Source organism: Phyllostomus hastatus, unplaced genomic scaffold (assembly GCF_019186645.2).
Source record: "Phyllostomus hastatus isolate PE091 unplaced genomic scaffold, TTU_PhHast_1.1 phas_contig_477, whole genome shotgun sequence".
Taxonomy (NCBI): Eukaryota; Metazoa; Chordata; class Mammalia; order Chiroptera; family Phyllostomidae; genus Phyllostomus; species Phyllostomus hastatus.
Window position 1 is genome coordinate 3,646,786 of NW_025333889.1, and position 23,176 is coordinate 3,669,961.

Consider the following 23,176-nt stretch of genomic DNA (forward strand, 5'->3'; position numbering starts at 1 on the left):
CTCTGGGAACCTAGTGGTGTTCCAAGTTATGCTCTTTAAAATGCTACAAAATTAGTATCAACAAAGAGGCCAAATACCCAATAAAAATATGTATGAAAAAAGTGTCACAGGAGGTTAAAAAAATTTTGTATTTTTCTGGATTCTGTGAAGTTTATGGTACTTTTCTCTAAATATATGTTCACTTTACCACCTCCTTTGGGGAGGGGTTGTTTTGGCTCTCATTTTATTTTATTTTTTAAAATTATTTTATTTTAAGTCCAGTTGTCTGCATTTACCCGCCCCCACCCCTGCCATCCCCACCTCCCTCCCCTGATTGCACCCAGCCCTTGGTTTTGACCATGTGTCCGTTATATTCATCCAAGTAGTTCCTTTGTATTAGTAATTTGGGGGGCTCTTTCTTGGCCCCGGCTCCTGTGACAGCTCCAGGAGCCGAGGAGGGTAGGGTGGCGCCCCCCAAGGGCTCAGAGAGACCTACGGTTGAGGTGCCCGCCTGCCCTGTGCACACCGGGGGAAACCGTACGTGATCCCCAGGATTCTCGCGCGGCCCTGTTTTTTATCAGAGGGACACCCGTGTAGTTACTGTGCGCATGCGCGGCGGCACACCCCAGTCCCCAGATGTGGGAACGGGGAGGATGCGGAAACTCCTTCGCGGATTGGTCGGGAGTAGAGCTCAATACTGGCTTTGAAAGATCCAATCAGAGCCCAGCTTCTGCACACCAGCCAATGGGAAACCCGAGGGTTGGACAGGAAGGGCGGAGTCACTATTTGAACCGGGCGCGGTTCTAAGACTCCCAGTCCTACTTTCCTGCGGGAGCCCAGGTTTGGAGGAGCGCGCGCCATGGAAAACGAGGTCTTAGGGGACGACGAGCTGCTGCAGAAGCTCAAGGACAGCCGCCGCCGCTTCCAGAGGCACATGCAACAGCTGCTCGAGAAGGTGCGGTCCCCACCAGCCTGCTGGCAGGGGCGCGAGGCCGGCGAAGCAGGGAAGGCAGGGCGGGGGGCTGGGGTGAGGAGGAAAGCCACGGGCAGGGGAGGTGGAGTTTGGGGCCGGGGGTAAGGAGAGAGGACGGCGAAGGTGGTCTTGGAAGTGCAGGGAGCAGGGAGGCGGGCTTGGCTGTCTGGGGGCAGGGGAGGAGTTGGGGAAGGAGTCTCTTCTCAGCTCTGGTCAGGGGCTTTGCCCCCTGGGACCCGACTTTACGCCCCTTTCTCTCCTGTAGTACAACCAGCCCTTCGAGGATGCCCCGGTGGTGCAAATGTCCACGCTGACCTACGAGACGCCCCAAGGTAGGGAATCATCCCCCTCCCTTTCGGAATATTCACGGCTATCTGCTTACTGTTTGGTGTTGCAAACCAACCTAAATTTCACGGCTTTTCTTTGGTAAATCCGAGGAAAGTCTGCACTGGGCGATGTCAGTTCTTCCCATTCAGCCCTGTAACCAACGTGTTATTACGAATGAAAGCCAAGCTCAGATCCAGTTCTGTGGTGGGCTGGATAAGACAGACACCAAAAGGTTCTTGAGACCTGCTCCTTCAATGAAGTCCTAGCTCTTTGCCTCTTGGCTGACCCGGCCATGCCTTGAGGGGAAAGCTTGCACAGGTGGAACTCAGGTGTGCTGCGGAGGACAGGACTTGGTAGTCATGGGCTCCCTGGCTTCCATTTAACGCTGTGGCTTAATGATGAAACTTGACCAGCTACTGCCCGATAGCTAGAGAGAGTCATCAACGATGGATTTTGGTCTAATCTTGATTTAAAAAAAAAAGAAAGAAAACACCTTCAGCCTCACAAAGATGAAAAACAACGGAAGATCAGAAATGTGGCCTGGTTTTAATAGTATAATGTCCCTTTGTCTGTCATTTGGGTTTCCTTTGAATGCAGATGGAACAGGAACTCAGTGCTGAGGATTATTTAAGTAATCGTTTTTATTTCGTTTCTTTTCCTCAGGATTGAGAGTTTGGGGTGGAAGGCTAGTAAAGAAGAAGGGCGAAGGCCACATCCAGGTACGTAAGGTCACGCGAGTGTTGCTGCCAGCGTGCCCCGTGCTGCGGGCGAAGGTGTGGGTGGCGTGTGACAGTCCCAGTCGCCTCTGGAGGTCACCGCGGGGCCCTCTTCCACGACGTTCTCACCGTAGCCACCCCGTCGTCTGCTTTTAAGGGTTTACTGAGAAGCGTTTCTCCTGTTGTCCATCAAGTGCAAGGAGGAGCTGCGTGATGCTTAAGCCCTTTCTGTCCCCCCCATGTCCCCTCTGCCATAGGCCGCGGGACTCTGCCAGCTGCCAGCTCTCCCAGTCGGGTTCTTACAGAAAAGACCAAATCCAGGTCCCTCTGGGAAAGGAGACGCCTCCTTTCCTCTCGGAAGGGCGGGGAGGAGATTAGGGAGAGGGGGTTGGACGCAGGCGCACGGTTCTTTCCTCCCGCGTGGCGCTGCCCTCCGAAGGCCTTTGCCCCGGGTGTACCCGCGGACGCCGCAGCTCTGCGGTCTGGTGTGTCCACAGAAGGTGCCGGTACCGCTGCCGCCCTGCCACACGGCCTCTCGCGGCAGTAACCTGCGCGAGGGCATCTGGTGTCTCTCGGTCCCTGCCAAGGAGACTGCCGAATGGGAACCTTGGGTTAGGGCTCCAAAGCAATGAACAGCAATTCAGAAGTCACATATTTCTTCCTGATGAACTGCTTTAATAACACTCGTAATACATTTCGTTGTAGGAGTGTTAGAAATCCATAACTGCATGCTTCAAATTGACCTGGCTTCTCTAGGTAGTCACTAGTGACGTTTCAGTATGAGGTGATTCCTGTTTATAATACACGTGTTTATAAGCGCCCATATTTTCTACCCTCTTTTATTGCACTGAATGTATATTGTGGACACTCCTTTAAAGCTGCTCTCTTCTCGGCAGGGTGTTTAGCTATTCGCACCTTCCTTTAGGTGCGAATAGATAAACACGTGTCCCGCAGGGGGCCACGTCATAGATAGTTCGGGCTTTGCTGGCCCTGGGGCTATCCGTCCTGTTTCATTTGCCGCCACACAAGGGCAGGGGCAGGCCCTTCGCCCGGGCCTTGGCCCCTCGCTCTGCCCGCCCCATCCCTCACCATCCGCGTGGGTTTCGAAGTAGCAGCCCTGGGCGCAGCCAGAGGAAGCAAGCTCATTTCCTTTCCAAGGGGAACCTCGGCCATGTACTGCAAGTTTGGAAGCCTTTTCCCCCAGAATGCACTAGAAGAGAAGCCTTGTGAGGCTCCTGTGCTCCCATAGGAGGCTTATTGCTTTTGGGGGGCTTTGAAGTGTCTGGTGACTGAAAAGACGGTGTCCTTGTCACCTTCCGCACGTCAAGGGCTCCGCGGAGGAGACGGCCAGCAGGATTGAGGGCCCCGTGCAATCCGCGGCTGGAGGGGACGGGCTGCCCGCGCCCAGCGCTCGGGACCTGGAACTGGGTGAGTGTGCCCTGGGCCAGAAGTCCAGGTTGCGGGGGGCTGGGCCTGCCGTGTCTCTGGGACAGCGTTTAAAGTCTAGGTTCCCCTGAGTGCGGTTTAAAAAGTAGAACGTCCTAGAGTGTCCTGTTGCTTCCCCCTGAGCGCCCCACAGGAGCTGGGTCACTCTCACGGAGACACTGGACGCATAAGCAGTCCTCAAATATTCTAAAATAATAACACACACCCCTCAACCCCACCCATTTTTAACTTTTGCAAAAAAAATTTAATTTCGAGACTTTATTAAGACCTAAGATTCGCTCTTGTAAGGTGGTGGCACGAACCACTGACTTCCTCAGAAGTCTCCCTTTCTCTTTCACGGTCCCACGGGGGCCTCCTGGTGGTGAAGCTTCCGGAAAGCCTGGCCTTGGCCTTCGTGGCACTGTGCCCTCCCTCTCCTTCCTCCTCAGCCCCCCCCCCCCCCACTTCACAGGGTGCCCTCCTGAGAGCTGGTCTGAGCCCCTCCCTGGGGCATGACCCCCACCCAGACCCTGTGTGGTGTGTTTAGCGGCCTCTCTTCTTAAATATGTTGTCTGAACTCCGTGCGTCTCAACTGAAAAAAAGGCAACACCCAGACCCGCCCTCAGCACAAGGCCCACACCACCCTCCCTGCGAGCGAGCCAGAAGTCCAGTGTCCCCTTTGTCTCGGCCCCTCCCCCCTCCTCACACCCATGGCGTCGCTGTCCTGCCCCCTCCGTCCCTCCATCTCCTGCTCCTCAACCCAAGCCCCCACACGCCCACAGTGTGGCCCCCGGGCTCCCTGCGCCCCACTGGCACCTTTGATCGGGGGGATCTGGGGGTCACGTGGCTTCCCTGCTCAGAAGCAGAGCCTCCAACACGCCAGACCTGAATTTCTGGATTTCCCGGGTGAGAGGCCCTTGGCGGCATTCGTTACAATGGTCGGCGAGACCAGTGGATCGGGTCGGAACCCGCTCGGGCCTGAGTGCTTTACACCCGGCCCCCCGCCTGGGGCAGCGGAGTAACCAACTCTTCAGTGATGGACCTGTCACAGGTCTGGCACACCGGCTCCCACTGACCCCGTGCAGCCTCCGTCCGCTCTGCCTAGCCCTCCCCGCCCCGCCTCCCCGGGCGGGCAGGACATGGTGAAGTCCTCAGGGGGAAACTGGTGGAGAGGCCTCACTGAGGTTGTGAACTCGTGGGTGTTACCTGTGTACCAGTGTCGATGCAAACACTCAACCCCGTGAATCCTGAGGTCCGTGAGTGTCCTGGACGGCCGGAAGTAACTAGAAATAGCTCTTCCAGAGCTGCGCCATCTCACTGGTAGTGCTGGCTACCTGTGGCCGTTCAGATTAATGGAAAATTAAATAAAACTTAAAATTCAGCTCCCTGGCCACACTGGCCACGTTCCAAGTGGCCGACAGCCACGTGTGGCTTGGAGCCGACACCTTGGCCGGTGGGTGGGGACCTGTGCGCCTTCACAGAAAGTTCCGTGGGTGCTGCTGGGCTCTGACTCGGCGTCTAGGACAGGAGGCGTGGAAAGAGCTAGAAATGACGTGAACGCTGTTCTCCCTGTCTGCACCACGAGAGGCAGGTCCCCTGCTGACGGGGCCTCCGCGTCTCGGTGCTCGGGGACCAACAGAGAGCTGTGTCGCTACTGCAGGGAGCACCTGCAAGCGACTTCTGGCAGCACGCGCAGGTGGCGCAGAAGCCGCCCTGGAGAGAAGCACACAAGCTTTCTCAAAAATCCTGATCGAAGTTTCGTTTTTCGCTTTTAGATTCGAAAAGCAGGGACGCCAATGTCACTCTACACCAGGAGGGTCTGGCTGCCGCAGTCTCGCTGGTAAGACCCGCCTCTGCCGTGAGGGGAGAAGCCGGGATTGGGGTGCAGGCCCACACCCCCTTACCGGCACCTTCCTCTTCCGAGACTCGCACTTTGCTAATCAATCCCCCCAAAGTCTTTGGTCCCCCCTTCAGGCCCCTGCACTGCAGGCCCCTTTCCTCCTCCGCCTGCCACTCAGCAGCCCTCACGAGCCAAGTTCAGGCCTGACAGAGCTGGCGCAGGCGCCGGGTGAGGTCCCCTCTGCACAGAGGGAAACGGCAGCTGCCACTCACCCCAGCCCGACCCACGGTGCTGAGAGCTGGGCTCTGAGCGGCCTTTCTCCGTGGGGCCCACGTTACCGGGCGGCGTTCTAGGGCATCTTCCCAGGTGGGCCCTGGGAAACCCACCGAGTCCCGTGGTCACAGAGCTCGGGCAGGCCGTCGCTCTGTCTCCCGGCAGCCCCTGGGCCCTGGGCACCACCTGTCTCCGTGGAAGACCTGCTTCTTGACTTCCCTTCCAGCTGGGATAGACGGGAACACACACACACACACACACACACATAGGCGGTGGAGCCCCTTCCCGGGTCGGGTACTGGAATAGCTAGCGTGTGGCTCTTCTCTGAAGTCACTCTTTCTATGCACGGGTTTGCTTGGGACGCTGGGTGTCTAACTACGAGATAAGGCGGTGACCTCGGGGAGGAGAGGGGGTCCCTGGGAATGTCGTGCAGGGATGGTGGCGACGTGGGGAAGCAGGCAGCCCCGTGGTCGGGCACACTGAACAGTGCCCGTCCGTGTCGCCCCCACCTGTGTCCCCAGACCCGGCCTCGCCCCACTCGGCTGCAGAGAGTGGGGGCGTGCGGCGGCAGAGAGAGAGGTTACGGCTCCCGCCGCCCGAGCTGGAGCGCTGCGCTTCTTTCTCCTAAAACGTGCAGACCGGGGTCGGGGTTAGTTAGCAGCGGAGTCCCAGGCACACCTGAGGGTATTCGGGCTGTCTTACTCCTTTTTCTGCCCTCGTAGTGCTGCCATACACCTCTGCGGACTTGCATTTCTTGTCTTGTTCCTCTCTCGGCCTGTGGCCACCGGTACGCGCCCTGTGGTCAGAGTCCCGGCCAGGTGGGCTTGCAGAGGCACTGGACCTCTTTGTGCGGGTGCCAGCAGGGAGCGAAGGGGTGGCTTTCAGGAACTTCATCTAAAGAGCTGCCCAGTCATGAGGTTGCCAGACTGTTCCGGCAGCCAAGCGCGCACCCACCCCCAAACACTCTTAAGTGCGCTGGCCTCTCCCGTCTCAGGCTGCAGCGCCCTGGAGCCCTCTGAAGGACGAGCTGAGGAGGAAGTACCTGAGCCAGGCGGACGCGCTGCTGCCGGACGCGGAGGTAACCCCTCCCCCGCGTGCGTCCCTGTGTCGCTGAGCGCGGACTAGGGACGTGCCCAGGCGCGGTGCAGCCCCGCTTTCGCCCTGTCCCCGCGGAGCCTGCGAAGAGCGTGCTGAGCGGTGGTGCCCCGGCCCTTCCGCGTGCGAGCCCGCAGACGGCTCCTCGGGGAGCTGGCGGCTGTGCCTGCCGTGGCCTCCTGCGTCCCACTGTGTCCTGGGGTGGCCTGGAAATCCAGGGGTGCCCCACCCTTGGATGGAGGGGTTCTAAGCCCTGCGAGAGGTGGCCCCTCTTCCCAGGGTCCGTGCCCCCCAAGTTCCACTGCAGCCTGTATCCCGGAGCTTTGCCGGAAGAAGGTCCAGGCAGGTGCCAGCTCTGGTGTTCCAGGCTGGAGTGAGGAGCTCGTCTCGAAGGCAGCCGGCCTCACGGGAACGTGTGTGTGTCCTGCGTGTGCCGAGTGTGAGGGCCGTGTGCGTTGGTGCGCGCCAGAAACGCCCTTTGCCTTTGTCCTGAAGCAGCAGGTGTGGCCCCCCGGCCCGAGGGCGTCCCGGAGGCCACCTGGACACAAAGGCCCCTGGGTTTCCTAAGACACCCCTTCCCACCACTGCTGTCCACTGTCCTCGCGCCCACGCTTGTCCCTGCTGCCGCCGAGCTCAGACCTGCAGTCCCCTCCCACAGCCTGCGCGGTGGCGTCGGGGCGACCCTCTTCCTGCGCCCGGAGCCGGCCGCCGGCATCTCCTTAACACCGCTTGCTTCGATTTCAGTGCGACGACTGTGGAGGTGGAGACGACACGCGTGTGACCCTGGTCTCGCCTCCCAGACCTGCCCACGGTGAGTGTGACAGAGTGAGTGTGACAGGCTGCTCGAGCCGAGCCCCACCCACCCCAGGGTGCACCCCCATCTGCGGTGCAGACCGGCAGCGTGCGCTGTGAGAGACGCCTGCACGGCGCAGGTCACACGTACACGTATGTGTTTGCGACTTTGTGTCAGGGTCCCCCAGCCTTCCCGTCACCGGCGCCATCGCTGTCCTATCCCTGACTCGCAGCAGTCCTGCTTTTCCAGCGGCCAGCGGTTCTGCAGCATGTCCCTCGGCCTGGGCTTGTCTGGCTGTCTCCTCGTGGCGAGGTCCGCATTAACCATGTTTGGCAGACGATCCGCTTGGACGACATGTGTCTGCTGGGGACGTCTGTCCTGTTGTTGGTGACTCCAGTCTGGCTGCGTGGATCCGGGAGGGCCCGCAGAGGTCTCCCTGCGACAGTCCCTTTTCCTCAGAGGCACCCGTGGGCGCACCCTGGACATTGCCCGGGCTCGTGTTCCCCGGAACCCCTCTCCCGTGCCCCGGCCTCTGGGCACCGCTGCCGCCGCCTGAGCGGGCGTCCACGGCCGGGCCTCCTCCGGTTCCGCGCTCCCTCTGCAGGCCCTGGCTGGCCCCTTCTCTGCAGGACAGCTGTCCGTCCCGCCGGCTCTCCTCACCCCTCTGCAGTCGGTGAGGGCTCCCGGGCTGTTTTCCTTCTTTAATTCCACGTTAGAATGCACAGCCAGTGCTCGGTTTGATGCCCACCTCGTCCTGGATGCAGCCGGGACCGGCCCCTTTCACGCTGGCCTCGTGTCCTCTGACCTGCCCCCAGCGGTTTCTGAGCGCTGTGTCCCCCAGCCCTGACTTCACAGCCTCCCCCGCCCCCACCCCCGAGTGACACAGGCGTGTTGGCCAGCAGTGAGGCGCAGAACCGGGGCCCCTGTCCGTGCTCCGCGCGGCGGTCTGCTGGAAAAGCTTCCCGGTCTCCGAGCGGCGGGCGGCGTCCACCCTTCCCGCCGAGGGAGCACCTTCAGGGGCCCGTGTGCAAAGTTGTTTGGATGTTGTCTTCTCATTCGTTCATTGTCAGTGTGGTATACACGTAGGGTCATTTTTTTCTGTCTGTGTTTGAGAATGATCCCCATCTCTGGTGCTTTGACTTTATCGTTTTTCTATATAAAACATCGGACAGCGTGCGAAGGTCAAAGCCCTCTGAAGGGATGTGTCCAGGTCTCTCGTTCTTGCTGCCCTCTCTGTAGACAAACAGCATCTCTCTTTTCTGGGTCCTAGTTAGTCTCTGAAAAGGCCACCAGGTTCTAAACCATCCCGTGGGGAAGGAAGACTCTTTTGGGGAAGTTTTGTGCAGAGTAGACATTTAATTTTTATAGCTAGCCAGAAATCTCTGAGAAGCGATTTCCCAGACATGTGTGAGGTTTTCCTTTGTCTCCCGCAATGCCCTGAGAAAGCCACCGGGGTCATGCCCCACCCTCCAGCCCCGTGACCTCCGTGTGCGGCCAGGCTGAAGTGCGGACGCGCCCTCCCTGCGTGCTCTCCTCCAGGCCGCCGTGGCCACTGTGGCCGCGTCTCCGGAGGTCTCACCTTGAGCCAACTGCGTCTTCATGCCCTCTCTCCACAGACATGACCGTGGTGCTCAGAGATGACAGCGTGTCCTGGCGAGAGACCAGTGGTCACAGCTTCTCCAGCAGCCAGTCCTTTGCGGCTGCCGACGACGACGACGACGACCTCTGCAACGTGACCGTCAGCGACCTGTACGCGGGCATGCTGCGCTCCATGAGCCGGCTGCTGAGCGCCAGGTCCTCGTGCGTCATCTCCACCAAGACCTTCATCGTCCGGGCCCGCGCCTCCCGGCGGAGGCCCCGGGGCAAGAGCAGGGCGGATAGGACGTACTGCCGGGGCAGCAGGCCCCCCTGCAGCGGTCCCCGGGAGAGGCCCGGGCCCCAGCCTGAGCCCGGGAGAGGGGCCGTCGCCCTGAGAGAGTGCCAGAACTTCCAAGGCCTTGCTGGCCAGGGGGCGGGATTAACATTGGGAAAAGCTTCTTTTGAAGGGAACAAACTCCAGATCTGGAAGGAGCTTAAGAGGACACCCCAGAAGCTGTCTTCGTGGCCTCACAGAGACGGCAGTGCCGTGTATCTGGCTCCCAGGGGCCCCCGCCTCGATCAGGAAAATCGGTTGATGACACTACAGTGGTTAATTTCTCCTGTGAAAATCCTTCCCAGACCGAGAGGACTGCAGGGCGAGGGAGGGGGCCATCCCGGGGACCTCCGAAGCAGGTTTGACAAACTCTATCAGGAATACTGTCTAAGCCCCAGGAAGCAGCCGTGCCTGACCTACCCGCCCAGCTCCTCTGGGGTCCGCGTGCACAGGGGGGTTTCAGGGAGCCCCGGCGGCCCCTGGGAATCGGAAACCCACCGGCCGAGTAGACCTTTCAGCAGAGCCAAAGCCAAGAGTCTGAATGAAGCTTTCGAAACCCTCAGTCAACAAGCTCTGGAAGCAGGAAGGGGGCTGCCGCAAGGTGCTTCCCCTCCGCCCCTTCCGAAGACCGAGCCATCGGGCCGCTGGAAGCCACCGTCAGCCAGTCTTCTTCAAGGAAATGGCCTCGGGACATTTAGGAAGTCCGCGTCACTCAGCAGAGCTTTCTCAGTCCCCGGGGTGCAGCCCCTGGGCCCTGCGAGAGACCACTACGACGAGATTAAGGAGAGATTTGACCGGCTGCACCGCAAGTATTGCCGGGCATCGGCTCCGGGGACGGAGGCATCCTTCTGTCCCGGGGCGCCTCCAGGTACAGCCCGTGTGCAAGTTCAGAGTCAGAAAGCCTTCTCAGGAAAATTAAATCCGGACTCTGGCTCCCAGGGGCCCCCGAAGTTGCCGCCGCCGTCACCCCGGCACAGCGTAAGAAGTCCGCTGGGCCCGGGCACAGCTGAGGTCCGCCCGCCCCCGTGGTCAGCGCCGGCGGCCGGGTGCAGCTCCTCCCCCCAGGCGAAGAGACTGCGGCTGTCCGACCCGCGGGCGTGTGGAAGGGGGGCCGACGGCCGGGGTCCCTGTCGCACGGTGGGCGGGGCCGCCCCGGGGCCCAGGGAAGAGGCCCACGGGGAGAAAAGGTGAGTTTTTTTCTGAATGTGGCTGTTTCACAGCGACGTCCTTCTGTTCGTGTTTTCAAAAATCTCCCCCAGACTCCGTCGCTTGGCGTGGAGCCCGCGTCCAAGGTCGGACGCGGCGAGGCGGGGCTGGGAGCACGCCCAGCGGAAAGGTTTCACACGGTGCCCGGGGGACGCGTCACTTCTGCCTCGTCCCTCCGTCAGGCCGCCGTGTCCTGCCTCTTGGCCACACCCTCAGGAGGTCACCTGTGTGCGGCGATGCTGGTCTGGAGCCGGGACTGCCCGTCCACTCCTGGGCTTCCCGGCCGGGCCCCAGCACTGGCGCTGCCGCTGGCCCCTCGTCCCAGTGCCCCCACGCCTCCCCCCCAGCCGGTCTGTGCAGCCACTTAGACTGAAGTTCAGTGTGCTGCTGGCACCACTCCATTTTCTCCGCAGACAGGCGTGGGGGGGTGGGGGCAGGGGCAGGTCGGTGTGCCGCTGCAGGCCACCACACCCGGCCGGGTTTCCACGTGGACCCCGCCGCTGCTCCGCCTGCGGCCACTGCTGCGCCAGCACCAGCGGCCGGGGCTAGACGCGAGTCTCGTCTGGAGGTTTGGGATTTCGCATGTTGGGGGTGTGGGCAGGGCGGGTCCCGGTAAAACTTCCTCTTCTCTTCTCGCCCTGCCACGTGGGTGGCCCCTCAGCGGCCGTTCAGGCGGACCCCACCCTCGCCCCAGGTGTCTCATTTTCTCTCTCCCCACGTCCGCCTGGCGGTCCTGCCTGCGGCCCCTCTCGGGGAACCATGTGTTTCCTCTCGGAGGTGTGCCCTTCCTCCCTCCACCTGCGTCGTCACCATCGTCACCCCTCGGGTCCCCGTGGGCCCCCTTGGGCCCTTCCCTGCCCTGGCCCACTAGTGCCTCTCAGCGTCCACACCCATGTGGCCTCCCCTCCCAAGACACGTTTCCAAAGCCTGGGTGCGCCGGCTCCCGATGGGACCGGGTGCCGTGGATGTGGAAACGACCGCTCCTCCCCGAGCGATCGATCCCAGGGCCCGGCCCGGCCCCTTCTGTCCCTCCAGCGTGGGACTGCGGTCCAGGCTCCCTTTCCCTCGTGCTTCCACTTGCTCCTGCGGCCCTGGCTCCTTGGCCTGCGTGCGGCCTGATGCACGAGCGCTCTGTGACCAGCGCCCCATCCGGCCAGCACCCGGGCTCCTCCGGGGCCGCCCTGTCCGGTGCTGCCTGATGACAGCCCCCTCCCCGCCCCAGCGGAGCTCCAGTGTTTTCCCTCGAACCCCGAACCCCCTGCCCTGGCTCGCCCCCCCACCCGTGCTCTGCAGCACCCCCTCTGCGGGGCGCTGTCTGGGCACGGGCACACCCTCCAGGTTGGTGGCGCAGACTCCCCGGCTCAGTTCCAGAGGCTCCCATTGGTTTTATGTTTGGCATCCGCTGCTGTGCGCAAAACCGCGTGTGAGCGACCCAGAAGCAGGTTGAACGGACCCACACTGTGACCTGTGTTCTCGGCGCCGGTGACCTGAGCGTTCAGATGATGTGGATGGTTTCCCCGCGCAGGACACCTCCCGGGTGTTAGGGACCTTCCGGGAGACCCAGAGGGGCGCAGGGAGAGTCGGCGGCCGGGGACAGCCAGGCCTGGGGGCGGCCATGCCCCAGAAGGCACTGCTGGGGCCAGGCCTCGGCCGAACTCAGGGGGCTTTCTCCCTCACTGTCTGCGTCTTCCCTTGTGCCGGGACCCCAGGCCCACCCTGGACTTTCAGACCAGGCTGCTGGCAGGGGGACTGTGTCCTGCGAGACTGAGGCTTTCACCGTCCAGCCACGTGCCCGAGGCCAACACTGCAGGAGTGCGGAGCCCACCCACCTTGTGGGCTCTCCCAGGTCACCTCTCGTCCCCCAGGAGCACCCTTCTCAGCGGAAAGGGTGCATCTCACCAAAGATGGCGGCTGGACCTCTCCCAGCCCCTGACACGTCAGGGCCCCTGTCCTGCTGTCCCTACTTGTCTGTACCCCTGCACCTACACCTCTTCTCCAGCCGCTGCCCTCCTGATGTCTCCCCTCTTCTGGGCCTTCCCCACCGCCTCTCTTGGTCTGCTCACGCCGCTCACCTCTCCGGCGCCTGCTGACTCAGCCCCGGAGCGGAGCGTGGCGGGTCACTGCCCTCCTGGGTCCACACCACCCTCTGGATGCCCAGCGCGGCGGCCGCGCCGGGGCCTGGCCATAAAGGGACCGAGAGGAGAGCCCGGCCCGGCGGCCCCTGGGCCCTCCCAGCTCCCCTGGAGTTTGACAGGCTCCACCGCTGGAGGCCTTTGCAGTTTCATCTTCAACCACAATTAAACATATTTGATCGTTTTCCTTTTTTTCTTCTTCTAACTTGTACATTTCTTGAGGACAGGGGCCAAATCCTTGTGAGCTGTGACTACAGGGGGCATTTTCGTGGCTGGTACCTGCGTGCTCAGCTCGCCAGGCCACGGCGACCCCTCGGTCCCCTCCCCTGACCCCCCGTGACCCTCTGACCGGGCAGTCTCTGCCCCTTCACGTGGTTAACGAGGACGTTCAGCTTCAGTCGTCCAGCCGCTGAACCTGCGCAGGTGTGCGTAGCTGCACGGGACGGCGGGGCCCACCCGCTACCCAGCAGTGTGTGCTGCTGGCTTAGCGGTTTCTGTCGGTTTCGTTGTTGTTGTCTTCGGGGTTCTTTTGGTTTGGGGGTGTTTTTTCATTCCGTAGGGTAGTGTAAAGCACGGTGGCACTGTCTGTAGAGGACACGCTGGTATTTATGTACATAGACACTGAATAAATACAAAGCATTTAAGCTCTTGGCATTGGGAATTCTAGTCGAATTTCACTGAAATCATGTTCGTTGTCTTTTTTTTTCTAGGGAAAAGAAGAGCATGTCCTTCAGGATGGAAGATCGGTGATTTTGTGTTAGAAAACTCGAAGCTAAACATCTGTAGTCAACTTATTTTACAGAGTGTTTTCCCTCTTCCCTCTTATTCTGTGTGTGTGTGTGTGTGTGTGTGTGTGTTTCATTCTCAAGAATATGTTAGAGCTCGCTTCAGTTTTCTGCCCTTCAAAGCAAATCTCAGTGGAATCGGTTTCGTTGAGACGCATCCGAGTTCTTGGTGACCAAATTATTGGAATAAAGTAGTGCGATTAGAAGTGTTAATGTTACGCTTTAGAGAGCTATTTTGCTCATGTTTTCTGTGCTAATTTTAGACATGCGTGTGTATTTCCCATCTCCCTAGAGAAACTGTTTTGCTGTGAAGCCAAAGTTGAAAAATGTAGCCGCTTGGTCTTTTACGTTCAGACCCGTGGGACTTGGTGCCTTCCAGATCAGGAGGCTGCAAACTGCAACATCACTCGCCCATAAAAAGTCATTTTCTGGTTCTTAGGGGAAAGCGGGCTGCATTCCCACAGCCCCGGGACAGTCCCCGAGCGTGCTGGCAGCCGCACGGCGCCCATGCCGCCTCGGGACCCTTCCTGGCGGAGCGTCTCCAGCAGTGGAATGTTTTCGGGTGTTCAGGGCGCAGCGACCAAGCCCACACCGAGTGATTGTTTTATTGCCACGTGTTGCAGGGTTTTTTATTTTAAATAAAGATTCCAGATAAGATGACACGTCTCCCTTCCCATCCCCCCGCCCCCGCCAGGCTGTCGCTGTCCTGAGAACCGTGGTCCTTTCCCAGCCACATCTCTGTGCTGGGGCCATGCGACCCGTGTGCGTGTGTGTGTGTGTGTGTGTGTGTGTGGGCTCAGGCTCCATCACCAAGTCCCACGGGCTGGGCGGCTCACGCCACAGGTGTTTACTTCTCCCGTGCTGGAGGCCGGGAGGCCGAGCCCCGGCTGCCCCCATGGCCCGGTTCTGGCGAGGACTCGTCCCGGCTGGCAGACGGGGCCTCCTTGCTGCCCGCCCTCGAGTGGCAGGTGCCGGCAGCCCCTGTAAGGCACTGATCCCACCACCGTAAAGGCCCATCTCGGCTCCCCTCACGCTGGGGTTAGAGCTTCCATGTGGGAATCAGTCCGGGGGGCCGGAGGGGGCCTGGCCAGTCCCAAGCCTGTGAATCAGGGGGAAGGCTGGCGGGGCTGCTGGCTCAGGCTTGGCCGAGGCTGCAACTCTAGTCTCTTTATCGGGAAGACTGTCACTCCTGCCCCAAACTGCCTGTGCCTTGCCTGGCCCCCAACCCGTGGCCCAGCCCACGTGTGCTAAGGTCTCCAGCCACCCTCGCCGCCAGGGAGCCTGGAAATGCGGGGTTTCAATGCCCTCTACCGTCCAGCAGGGGGCGGTGAGGTGGCAGGGACTCTGAGCCGGCATGTAGGCTGTGCAGGTGACAGCCAGTAAACTATAGGATGCTGCCCTCTGGTGGGTGTGACATTCGGCTGGTGGACGCCTCCTTCCCCTGTTGGAGTGGGTCCCCCCGGGTGCAGAGGCTGCCTGGAGACCCGCTCCCCAGCACGGCCATGGGCAGTGGGCACCATCAGCATGGACAGACGAGGCAGAGGTGCCAGCGAAGACGCCAAGGCGCATCCTGGCCCTGGGGTGCCGTCCCCTTACAGCCCGGAGCCTGCACTCCACGTGACGATAGAGGTTTATTTCAGGGGGAAGGAAGGGACACCGATTATCTCAGAACAACGCTTTCCTCACAAACTACTGGGAGTTCCCGCGGTCCGCCCAGCGGTGGGCAGGGGGGGGGGCAGTGTGTGGCTTCCATCCCGGCCACCTAGGAGACGCCCTCGGTGGGGGTGGAAAGCCGGTGCTGACTGCAGGTGTCCAGGATTTGGAGGGTGTCCATCGCAGCCCTCCGGACCCCAGGGTCCGAGTCCAGCTGGAGTTCCTGGAGAGCTGCGGGGGAGATGAACCGGAGGATCAGCACCCCGGGGGGCTGGCTGCACCCCCTCTGGCCTGCGCCTCTGCCCGCCAAGGCTGGGGGAGCCAGCGATGGGACAGGGGCTGCAGGCATGGAGGCCCTGGGCTCGAAGCCAGCAGGCGGCCCGTGGAGCTATGTCTTCACGCACATCTCCCGTCGCACGGGGCCTCCCTTGTGACACAGGGATGGAGGGATCCCCCAGAACCCGGTTGCCACCTCGATCAGCTGGAGGAACCAGGGCAGAAGCATTTCATAAATGTGCGTGAAGGGGAAGGGGACACAGGCGAGGGAACAAAGGGACATGCCCCCCCCAAAGAGGGTTGTCTTCCTTGGAAAGCCCTCTGCAGCAGGGCCACCCATCTCTGTGCCCTGGTTACAAAATCAACTCCCCCCCCCAAAAAGCCCCAGGCACAGGTGAGCGGGCAGCCCCCTCGGCGTCCCACTGAGCTCCGCAGGTGCAATGGGGTCTCCACGACTTACAGTTCCGCAGCGCCACGAAGTCCAGCTTCTTCAGGTAGTGCTCAGACATCTGCTTCACAAGGATCCCTAAAGGGCGGCCGGAGGAGGGCTCACCACCCACAGCAGGCCCGCCCGGGGCCCGGCTCTACCTTGTGAGGGGTCCGCTCAGGACGCCTCGCTGACAGTCGGGCAGGTGCGCGGCAGCGGCACGGTGAGCAGGAGGCCCAGAGGGGACTCCCACCCGAGCTCGGGCCCCGACACCTGTCCCCGGCCCCTCCCGCCCCAGGTCTGACCCTCCAGCCACCCAGGGCCCTCCGGCATCAGGGCACGTTGGCCCCCTCACCTGCCAGGTTGCAGGAAGCCATTCTGATCCTGGACAAGTTACTCTTAATATAGGTCATTGTTTCCAGCAAGAAACCGTAGAGGACAGCCGGCTTCTTCTGAGTCTGCGGGAAAACGAGGGGCCACGGGGCCGCGGAGGCTGAGGTCCGGGGGCCGGGCTGCTCACGCGGCTGCGCAGCCCACCTGCCTGACGTGGGGGGTTCGCCCCCAGAGAGGGCTGGTGCCCGCTCCCGCGTCACACAGCAGACTGGAAACCGGGCGAGCCGCAGCCCCCAACCACGCTCCCGTCTGACCCAGAGAAGGGCCCTGTGTTCGTCGCAGGCGGTCCGGTACAGAAGCCGACGGCCACGGGTGGTCCTTATGCAACGGAGACGGGACCAGCCTGGATTAACAGCTTTTATGTGGATTACTTGTTGAAATGAGAATGATTTGGACCGTCTGGGTTCAATAAAACCTATGATTAAATGTGGTTTCATCTTTTTTCACTTTTCTTTTTTTATTTTGTCCCTGGAATTTTTAAAATTTTTATTTTAATCATTGTTCAAGTACAGTTTTCTCCCTTTTTTTTTTTTTTTCACTTTTCTTAACGCAGGTATTAGCAAACTTAAAAACGGGCATGCGGCTGGCGGTCATTTCTGTCGGACGGTGCTGGCCTGCACCCGTCCCGTCTGGGGGGTGAACACGGGGTCACGAGACAGGCCCCCAGGACCACTGAGACCCTAAGCCCCAGGCCACTGGGCAGCCGCCTGCAGCAGGCCGGCCACCCTCGGGGTCCTCACCAGGACAGAGCACAGCGTCATCTGGAGAGCGGCCGCCGTCTCATCTGCCCCGCGGCCGGCCCTTCGCAGCAGGGAGTCTTCCAGGGCCTTGCAGCCCCAGAAGTGCGCGCACTGACACATGGTCTCCAGGCAGGCCTGCGGGGACACGGGGCAGGACAGCGGGAGCCGTGTCGGGCGCAGGCAGGGTTCCCACGAGGGGCGGGGCCTGTGGGCGGGGCTGGCCGGCGGGCAGGCTGCCCAGAAAGCAGGAGGGCGGCTGGTGGGCGGATCCCTGGGCCGGCCCCTGGGACCAGAGCCCCGCCCCCCACCAGGTCTCTCGGCTGAGTGCGCATTCCCCAAAAGCCCCTTGGGGATAGATGTGGCCCACTTGCCCCCTCAACAGCCCTGCCAGGGACGTGCCCTTCCAGGGCATCGGGCCAGGGCCTGACTGGGGTTGGCAGGACCTGGGTGAGCCCTTTCACCCCCCAAACGCCCTGCACCCAGCTCCTCCCGCCCCTAAATGCTGCACCAGCTGGGCTTTGGGGTTCTGGCCGCCAGTGGCGTCAGGTCCCGGGACAGTGCCCAGAGGGGACTGGAGGGCAGGTGCAGAGAGAGGCTGGGCATCTGCCCCCCGCCCCCAGGGGTAGCAGTGGCAGCAGCCTCGGCTGGGCTAGTCCCTGGCCCTCCCCGTCCCACGCTGGTCCCTGGGGCCTGTCCTCTTTGTGGCTCCTTCGTGTGAAATCACAGTGGGAGCCCCGGACAGAGGGAGGTGGAAGCTGTCTCCGAGAGGTGACGCTTCGTGCTCTGGGCCACCAGTGTCCCCAAGGCAGAGCCCAGGCAGGGAGGCAGGATGAGGGCTAAGCCAACCGTCGGGGGGAGGGGGTGCGGCGGGACTCCCCTCACCTGCCTGAGGATGCCTCGCGACCTCCCCCGCCCCACGTGCAGCCCTCACAGCAGCGGGACTGAGGGGCCTTGGGACCCCAGGTCTGGGGACTAAGGACCCAGTTAGAAATGAGCTGTTGAGGACCCCTCGTTCGCAGCCAGCGGTATCCCCACAACTGTATCTGCCCCCTGTGTTCTGCAGACCAGCCCTCATCCCAGCTGCCGGTCCACCGCCTTCTCCCCAGTCCATACAGGAGGACAGGGAGGGAGAAGACAGAGGTCAGGGTCGTGGGCCGTGTGTGAGTGACAGGTACCTACACGGGTGTCCCCAGCCAGCCGGCGCCGGCCTGAGAGGCAGCAGTTAGACTGGGAGCCAGGTCCCTGGGGCCCCTCCCTCCTTCCACCCAAAGCATCAGAGGGGCTGGGACTCGGGAGGGAGGGGAACTGGGTGCAGAGCCCCTCCCCCACAAGCCTGCCCCTGGGGCGCGGGCGAGGGCAGGTCTGGGTGAGTTTCCACCGTGACTGACGAACGCTAGCACCCAACAGCGAATCTGGCAGAAGAAAGGGCAGTCGGTGGGGGTAGCTGGGGAGGACGGACACTCAGCCCCCACGAAGCCGAGACTCCTGCATAAGGCGGTGTGTGGTCACCCTGAAGGGTCCCTTTCCCCGGTCCGGCATGTGGCCCCCGGGCTCGTGAGTGGGGCCGGACGGGAAAGGGCAGACGGACCCGGGGTTGGTGGGGTAGGTGGGGGAGCCCACGGGTGGCTGAGCCGGTGGACCCAGAAAACATTTCCCCTTTGGGGGAGAGCGGGCCCCGACTCGGGGGCCCGAGGCCGGGGGAGCGCCTTACCTGGGCTGCGTCAGGGCAGGGGTCCTGGCAGTGCAGCAGGAGGAGGACCCAGGCCTTCCTCACCTCCTCCTTGAAGAAGTGCTTCTTGGAGATCCTGACCACCTTGGCCAGCGCGCCGAAGAGGCGGAAGGCCCGCAAGCGTAGCAGCTCACTCTCCTGCGGCCGGGACGCACGCACGGGGTGGCTCTGGAGCTCGGGGAACCACCGGCCCGGCAGAGCCCCAGCCACGCCCCAGCCAAAGCCCTTTCTGATGCCCCGGCCCCGGCGAAGGCTCCCGGACCGCCCGGCCAGGACGGAGGCTGCCCTGCAGGGCTCCCGGGCGGGGCCTCTGCCTCCCAGAGGAAGGCTGTGCGGAGTCTGCCCCACACAGTGCCCCTTGGGGTTCCCACCCCGCCCATCACGCCGGTCATCGGGGCCCCGAGAGCTGCCCCTGCGGGCTGCAAGGAATCGGAAGGGAAAGCTCATCCCCTAGTAGCAGGGAGAAGGGCCCTGTGAGCATTGTAAGACGCGTGCGTGTTTGTTTGTTTGTTTGTTTTTTACAGGATCCCACCATCGGCCAATCAACACACCAGCATCAGGCGGGACCTGCCTCCCTGCCTGCTCTAGGGAGGCATCTGAGGCGCCCCCTGAGGGCCTGGGCCCAGGGAGGCTTCCGTCCAACTCACGTTGTCGAAGAAGGACCTGCACTGCTCGGAGATGGCGTCGAAGAAGGACCCCAGGTCCCCTTCTCGGAGCTCAGCCAGGATCTTGGCCAGGGCCTCCATGCCCGCACAGGGCACGCTGGCGCCGCTGCCCACGCCCCGCAGGGCGCACAGACAGGTCTCCAGGAGCAGCTTCCGGTAATGCCTCACCTGGAGGGCGGGAGGGGGGCGCGGCCAGCCGTCAGCTGCAGGGCTGGCCTCCGCGTGACCGGGACGCTGCAGCACCCGGGCCCTCAGCCCCCCGGGGCCCTGCGTCCTGGGCCCGGGGGGTTCAAGGGCGCAGCACCTTCCTGGGGGCGCCCAGGGCCATGTTGCCCAGGGCACGCAGGGACAGCACCCGCAGGACCTCGTCCCTCTGGCGCACGCCCTGCTCCAGCAGCAGCACGGCCGGCTTCAGCAGCTTCTCCTGGTACAGAATTGGGTCTCTCATGAACTGGAAAGGAGAACTCGTTGCCGTTACCCCCGAGAGAGGCCCGTTTCCGGGCCACAGGCGGGGTGTGTGCACTATTCAGTGCACAGAATGGTCTCCCCGTGACTGGGGGCGGGATTCGAAGCCCCTGCCCCTGAAATCAGTCCCCCAAGAGAGCTGGGGGGCCGCCCACCCTTCCTCCCCAGCCCGCCCGCGCCCCCCCCCCCCCGCCAGCGGCCAGCCCCGCGCCTCACTTCCACGCAGATGGCTGTGCTGCTGATGCGGCAGCTGGGGGCCTCCAAGGCCATGCCCCTGAGCACCAGCTCCGACAGCCTCTGCCGGGAGCCCTCCGCGTTCTGGATGCACAGCCTGTGGGCGGGGACCACAGCCCACCAGGCGGGGAGGGCGTCTCAGCTGCTGCCCACCCGAGCCGCTGGGGAGCTGGGCGCCTGTGGGCGGGGCTGACGCCGCGGGGCCGCTCCCTCCCCACCAGGGGGCGTCGCTGAAGCACCTACTCTCTATCATCTCGTTACAAAAAGAGTTCCGACGAGGGCTGCTCCTGGGGGACCAGGACCCGGGACTCTCCCGTCCCAGCCCTGCTCTGAAGCCCGTGTGACCTTGGCCACGCCCAGCAGCCTCCAACCTCCCAGCTGCTGCTCTGGAGCGTGAAGGGCTGGAAGGAAGGGTTCCCTGTGCCTCTCTGCTTGCTCCCACCATCCCAAAGGCGTTCCGCCGTCACCTAGACCTTCCGCGGGTCGCGCTGCCCGCCGCCACCGCCGCCGCCGTGGGAGCCGGGGTGCCCACCTGGCCAGCAGGCCCGCTCCCTGCAGGAAGGTCGAGCTGCTGCCCAGCAGGGCCCACACGCCCTGCTCTTCCAGGGTGCGCACCAGGTGCTCGCTGCTGAGTCTCCGGAACAAAAGCTTCATGGATTTGACTGTGACCCTGGAAGGAGGCGGGACCGTGTCACGGCGTGGCGGCACCCACGGCACCTCAGAGGGGCGAGCACAGCACCCGGGTCTGTGACACGGGCTCCCGACACCTGCTGGGCCTCGCTCGGGGGGCTACGACTGGTATGTCCTGCGCTGGACACCGGGGAGGGAGGGCTGTCAGTGAGATCGGCCTCCAGAGACTTCTCCTCCCCGCCAGGAGGGGGCGACGAGGGCCTCTCGGTGGAGGGGGCTGGAGGCCACGCCCCGCCCACCCGGGGTCCTGGAGGGCACCTCTGCGGATTGATCTCCTCGGGCAGTGTGCCCGTGCGGATGAGTCTCCACGTCTTCAGGACGGGAGACGCAGCCTCGGGCCCCTGGCTGCCGCCGAGCTGCAGCAGGAGGGTGTAGACCAGGTCCGGGAAGAGGTCCCGGAGCGGCTCCTCCTTGTCCACCTTCTCGATGAGGAGCTGCATGGTGCAGAGGATCTGCAGAGAGGGGGCCAGCGGGCACCGGGTTCCTACGCGGAACCCCTGCGCAGCCCCGGGGCCGGCCCCCGCGACTCACCATCAGCGGGTCCACCGCGGCCAGGCGCCAGACGTCGGCCTTCGAGGTGGCGGTGGCCCTGGGGGCGAACCGTGACTGCAGCCGGCCCATCAGCCCCTGGAGCATCAGCCGGGCAAAGGGCACGTTCTCCGCCACGGCCAGCCACACCTCCCTCAGGTGGCTGGCCAAAGACAGAGGGCAAGGACCGCGGGTTACCTGCCACGTGCCCTGCCAGGCAGGAGCCTCTTGGGACCCCCGGCGGCGGCACCCTGAGTAGCGGACGGGCTCCGGAGGCTGAATCTCAGGCAGCTGGAGGGAGCCGCCGGAAGGTCGTAACTAGACCCCAGGTCCCTGGCTCCACGCTCAGCCGCCGTCCCGTGCCCTGGCTCACGGAAGCCCTGAGAGGGCCACGCCCCCCTGCAAAGCCCCAGCTCCACGGCTAGGTGACCTCGGAGGTCCCCCCCCCTCCCCTGGCCCCCTGTTTGATGACCTATGGACACATGTGGTGACAGCCCCCACGTGCCCGGCCTGTGTCAGGCGGGCCCTAGGCACTGGCCGGCACCTGCGCCCTGCCTCCCACCAGCACATCTTTGAGGAAGAGGGGGTGAGGCCTGCAGGGGTCAGGTGGCTGGCCAGACTACAGCCTCAAGCGGCTCTCCTAGGCCCCACAGCCCAGCCCGTGGCCTGGCTGGGAAGGGAAGGGGCCCCTGCGCAGGAGGGACCTGGTCACGCAGGTTCAGGGGGGTGGCATCCTGTGGGTTCTAAAGAGACAAGCCCAGCAGGACCCACTGGAGCACGGAGATGGATGCGTGAACTGCCTGTCAGCATTCACGAAACTGGGCGCGCGGCTCCCCAAAGGCTGGACCTCGCGAGGGAGGGGCAGAGACGAGGCGGCGGGGGCGGGGGGCAGGGGCGGCGGGCACCCACCTCTGCATGGGCAGGGGCTGCCTCAGCAGCGACGTGAGCACCGTCTCCCGGTGGTGGCGAGCCAGCAGCAGGACGCCCTCGACCAGGCACTGCCGCACCTCCGGGTGGTCCACCACGGGCAGGTGGGCCAGGATGGCACCCAGGATCTCAGCCACCTGAGGCGGGGGGGGGGGGGGCGGGGCATCACCAGGGCCCCCCGGCCCCCATGGGGGCCTCTTGCCCTCACCCTACTGCACCACCCCCCTCCAGGGGCTCCAGCCCAACGGGACGCTGGGGCGGTTCTACCGCCAGCACCCTCCAACGGATCCTTCGGCCTTGTCCTGAACCTTATCAGGTTTTCGGTGCGGGAGGCAGTGCCTCAGGCCCTAGTCCACCGTTCCCTGACGGACATTCAACCCTTTCTTTCTCGTTCTAGAACTTTCCTGCCTCCTGCTCCGTACAGCCAGGGGTCTGGGAGGCACTGTCAGCGAGGGCAGGCGGCCCGGCCGGTCCCCCCCGCCGGGGTGCGCCAGGCAGCCCCGGCCGCAGGTGACCCGGCCCCACTGTGCTACCTTGTCTTCCAGCTCCTTGACCCGCAGCTGGAGGAAGGCGCCGATCCAGGTGACGGAGGCCCGGTCGTGCTGGAGGCCCATGGCCCCGAGGTTCTCGCAGAGCTTCTGGATGAGCGAGACCACGTCGTCGCAGCTGAACTGCTTGCAAGCCACCTAGGAGCACAGCGGGCCATTTCTGGGGTCCGACCGCCGAGTCCCAGGCCCAAGCCCCTGACTCTCCGGTCACCACCGACGGAACCTCCTCTCCTGCTGGACAGCAGGGCCCCTGCCCCCAGGCCCCCTGCTCCCTCCCCACCTGCCTCCCAGCCTCCCAGCCTCTCTCGGCGCCATCACCGGCCTGCTCAGGGTGCTTGTCACGCTTTCCAAAGCCTCCCGGCCGCACCTCCACCTCCCGCTCCCCGTCACCTGCCCCAGCCTCCCTGAACCTCCCCCCACAGGGAGCCTCACCCCAAACCCTCCC

General features: G+C 63.2%; 2 protein-coding genes across 2 annotated transcripts in view; one reads left to right on the top strand and one right to left on the bottom strand.

The window, feature by feature from the left end:
- The first annotated feature begins 806 nt into the window (after positions 1-806).
- Positions 807-14,111, top strand: LOC123823222 (Holliday junction recognition protein). Its single transcript, XM_045845704.1, has 9 exons — positions 807-934; positions 1,218-1,284; positions 1,943-1,998; positions 3,324-3,423; positions 5,196-5,260; positions 6,528-6,611; positions 7,373-7,439; positions 9,038-10,520; positions 13,382-14,111. Exons 1-9 carry the CDS (start codon positions 839-841, stop codon positions 13,419-13,421), a joined length of 2,058 nt encoding a protein of 685 aa, XP_045701660.1. The 5' UTR covers positions 807-838; the 3' UTR covers positions 13,422-14,111.
- A 793-nt stretch (positions 14,112-14,904) lies between these two features.
- The window catches only part of MROH2A (maestro heat like repeat family member 2A), a 41,846-nt gene continuing 33,574 nt past the window's right edge, over positions 14,905-23,176 (bottom strand). Inside the window, exons 29-41 of the mRNA XM_045845734.1 lie at positions 22,717-22,869; positions 22,166-22,320; positions 21,260-21,419; positions 20,987-21,180; positions 20,571-20,708; positions 20,021-20,135; positions 19,644-19,790; positions 19,322-19,507; positions 18,657-18,812; positions 16,946-17,080; positions 16,168-16,270; positions 15,846-15,911; positions 14,905-15,340 (exon numbers count right to left, since the gene is read on the bottom strand). Of these exons, the coding sequence (XP_045701690.1) occupies positions 15,219-15,340; positions 15,846-15,911; positions 16,168-16,270; positions 16,946-17,080; positions 18,657-18,812; positions 19,322-19,507; positions 19,644-19,790; positions 20,021-20,135; positions 20,571-20,708; positions 20,987-21,180; positions 21,260-21,419; positions 22,166-22,320; positions 22,717-22,869 (1,830 nt within the window). The 3' untranslated portion in view covers positions 14,905-15,218. The remainder of the gene's footprint in view (positions 15,341-15,845; positions 15,912-16,167; positions 16,271-16,945; positions 17,081-18,656; positions 18,813-19,321; positions 19,508-19,643; positions 19,791-20,020; positions 20,136-20,570; positions 20,709-20,986; positions 21,181-21,259; positions 21,420-22,165; positions 22,321-22,716; positions 22,870-23,176) is intronic.

Coding starts and splice junctions, on each gene's coding strand:
- LOC123823222 (XM_045845704.1), top strand. CDS start 839: ATGGAAAACGAGGTCTTAGGGGACGACGAGCTGCTGCAGAAGCTCAAG. Junction 935..1,217: donor TGCAACAGCTGCTCGAGAAG/GTGCGGTCCCCA, acceptor TCTCTCCTGTAG/TACAACCAGCCCTTCGAGGA. Junction 1,999..3,323: donor AGGGCGAAGGCCACATCCAG/GTACGTAAGGTC, acceptor CCGCACGTCAAG/GGCTCCGCGGAGGAGACGGC.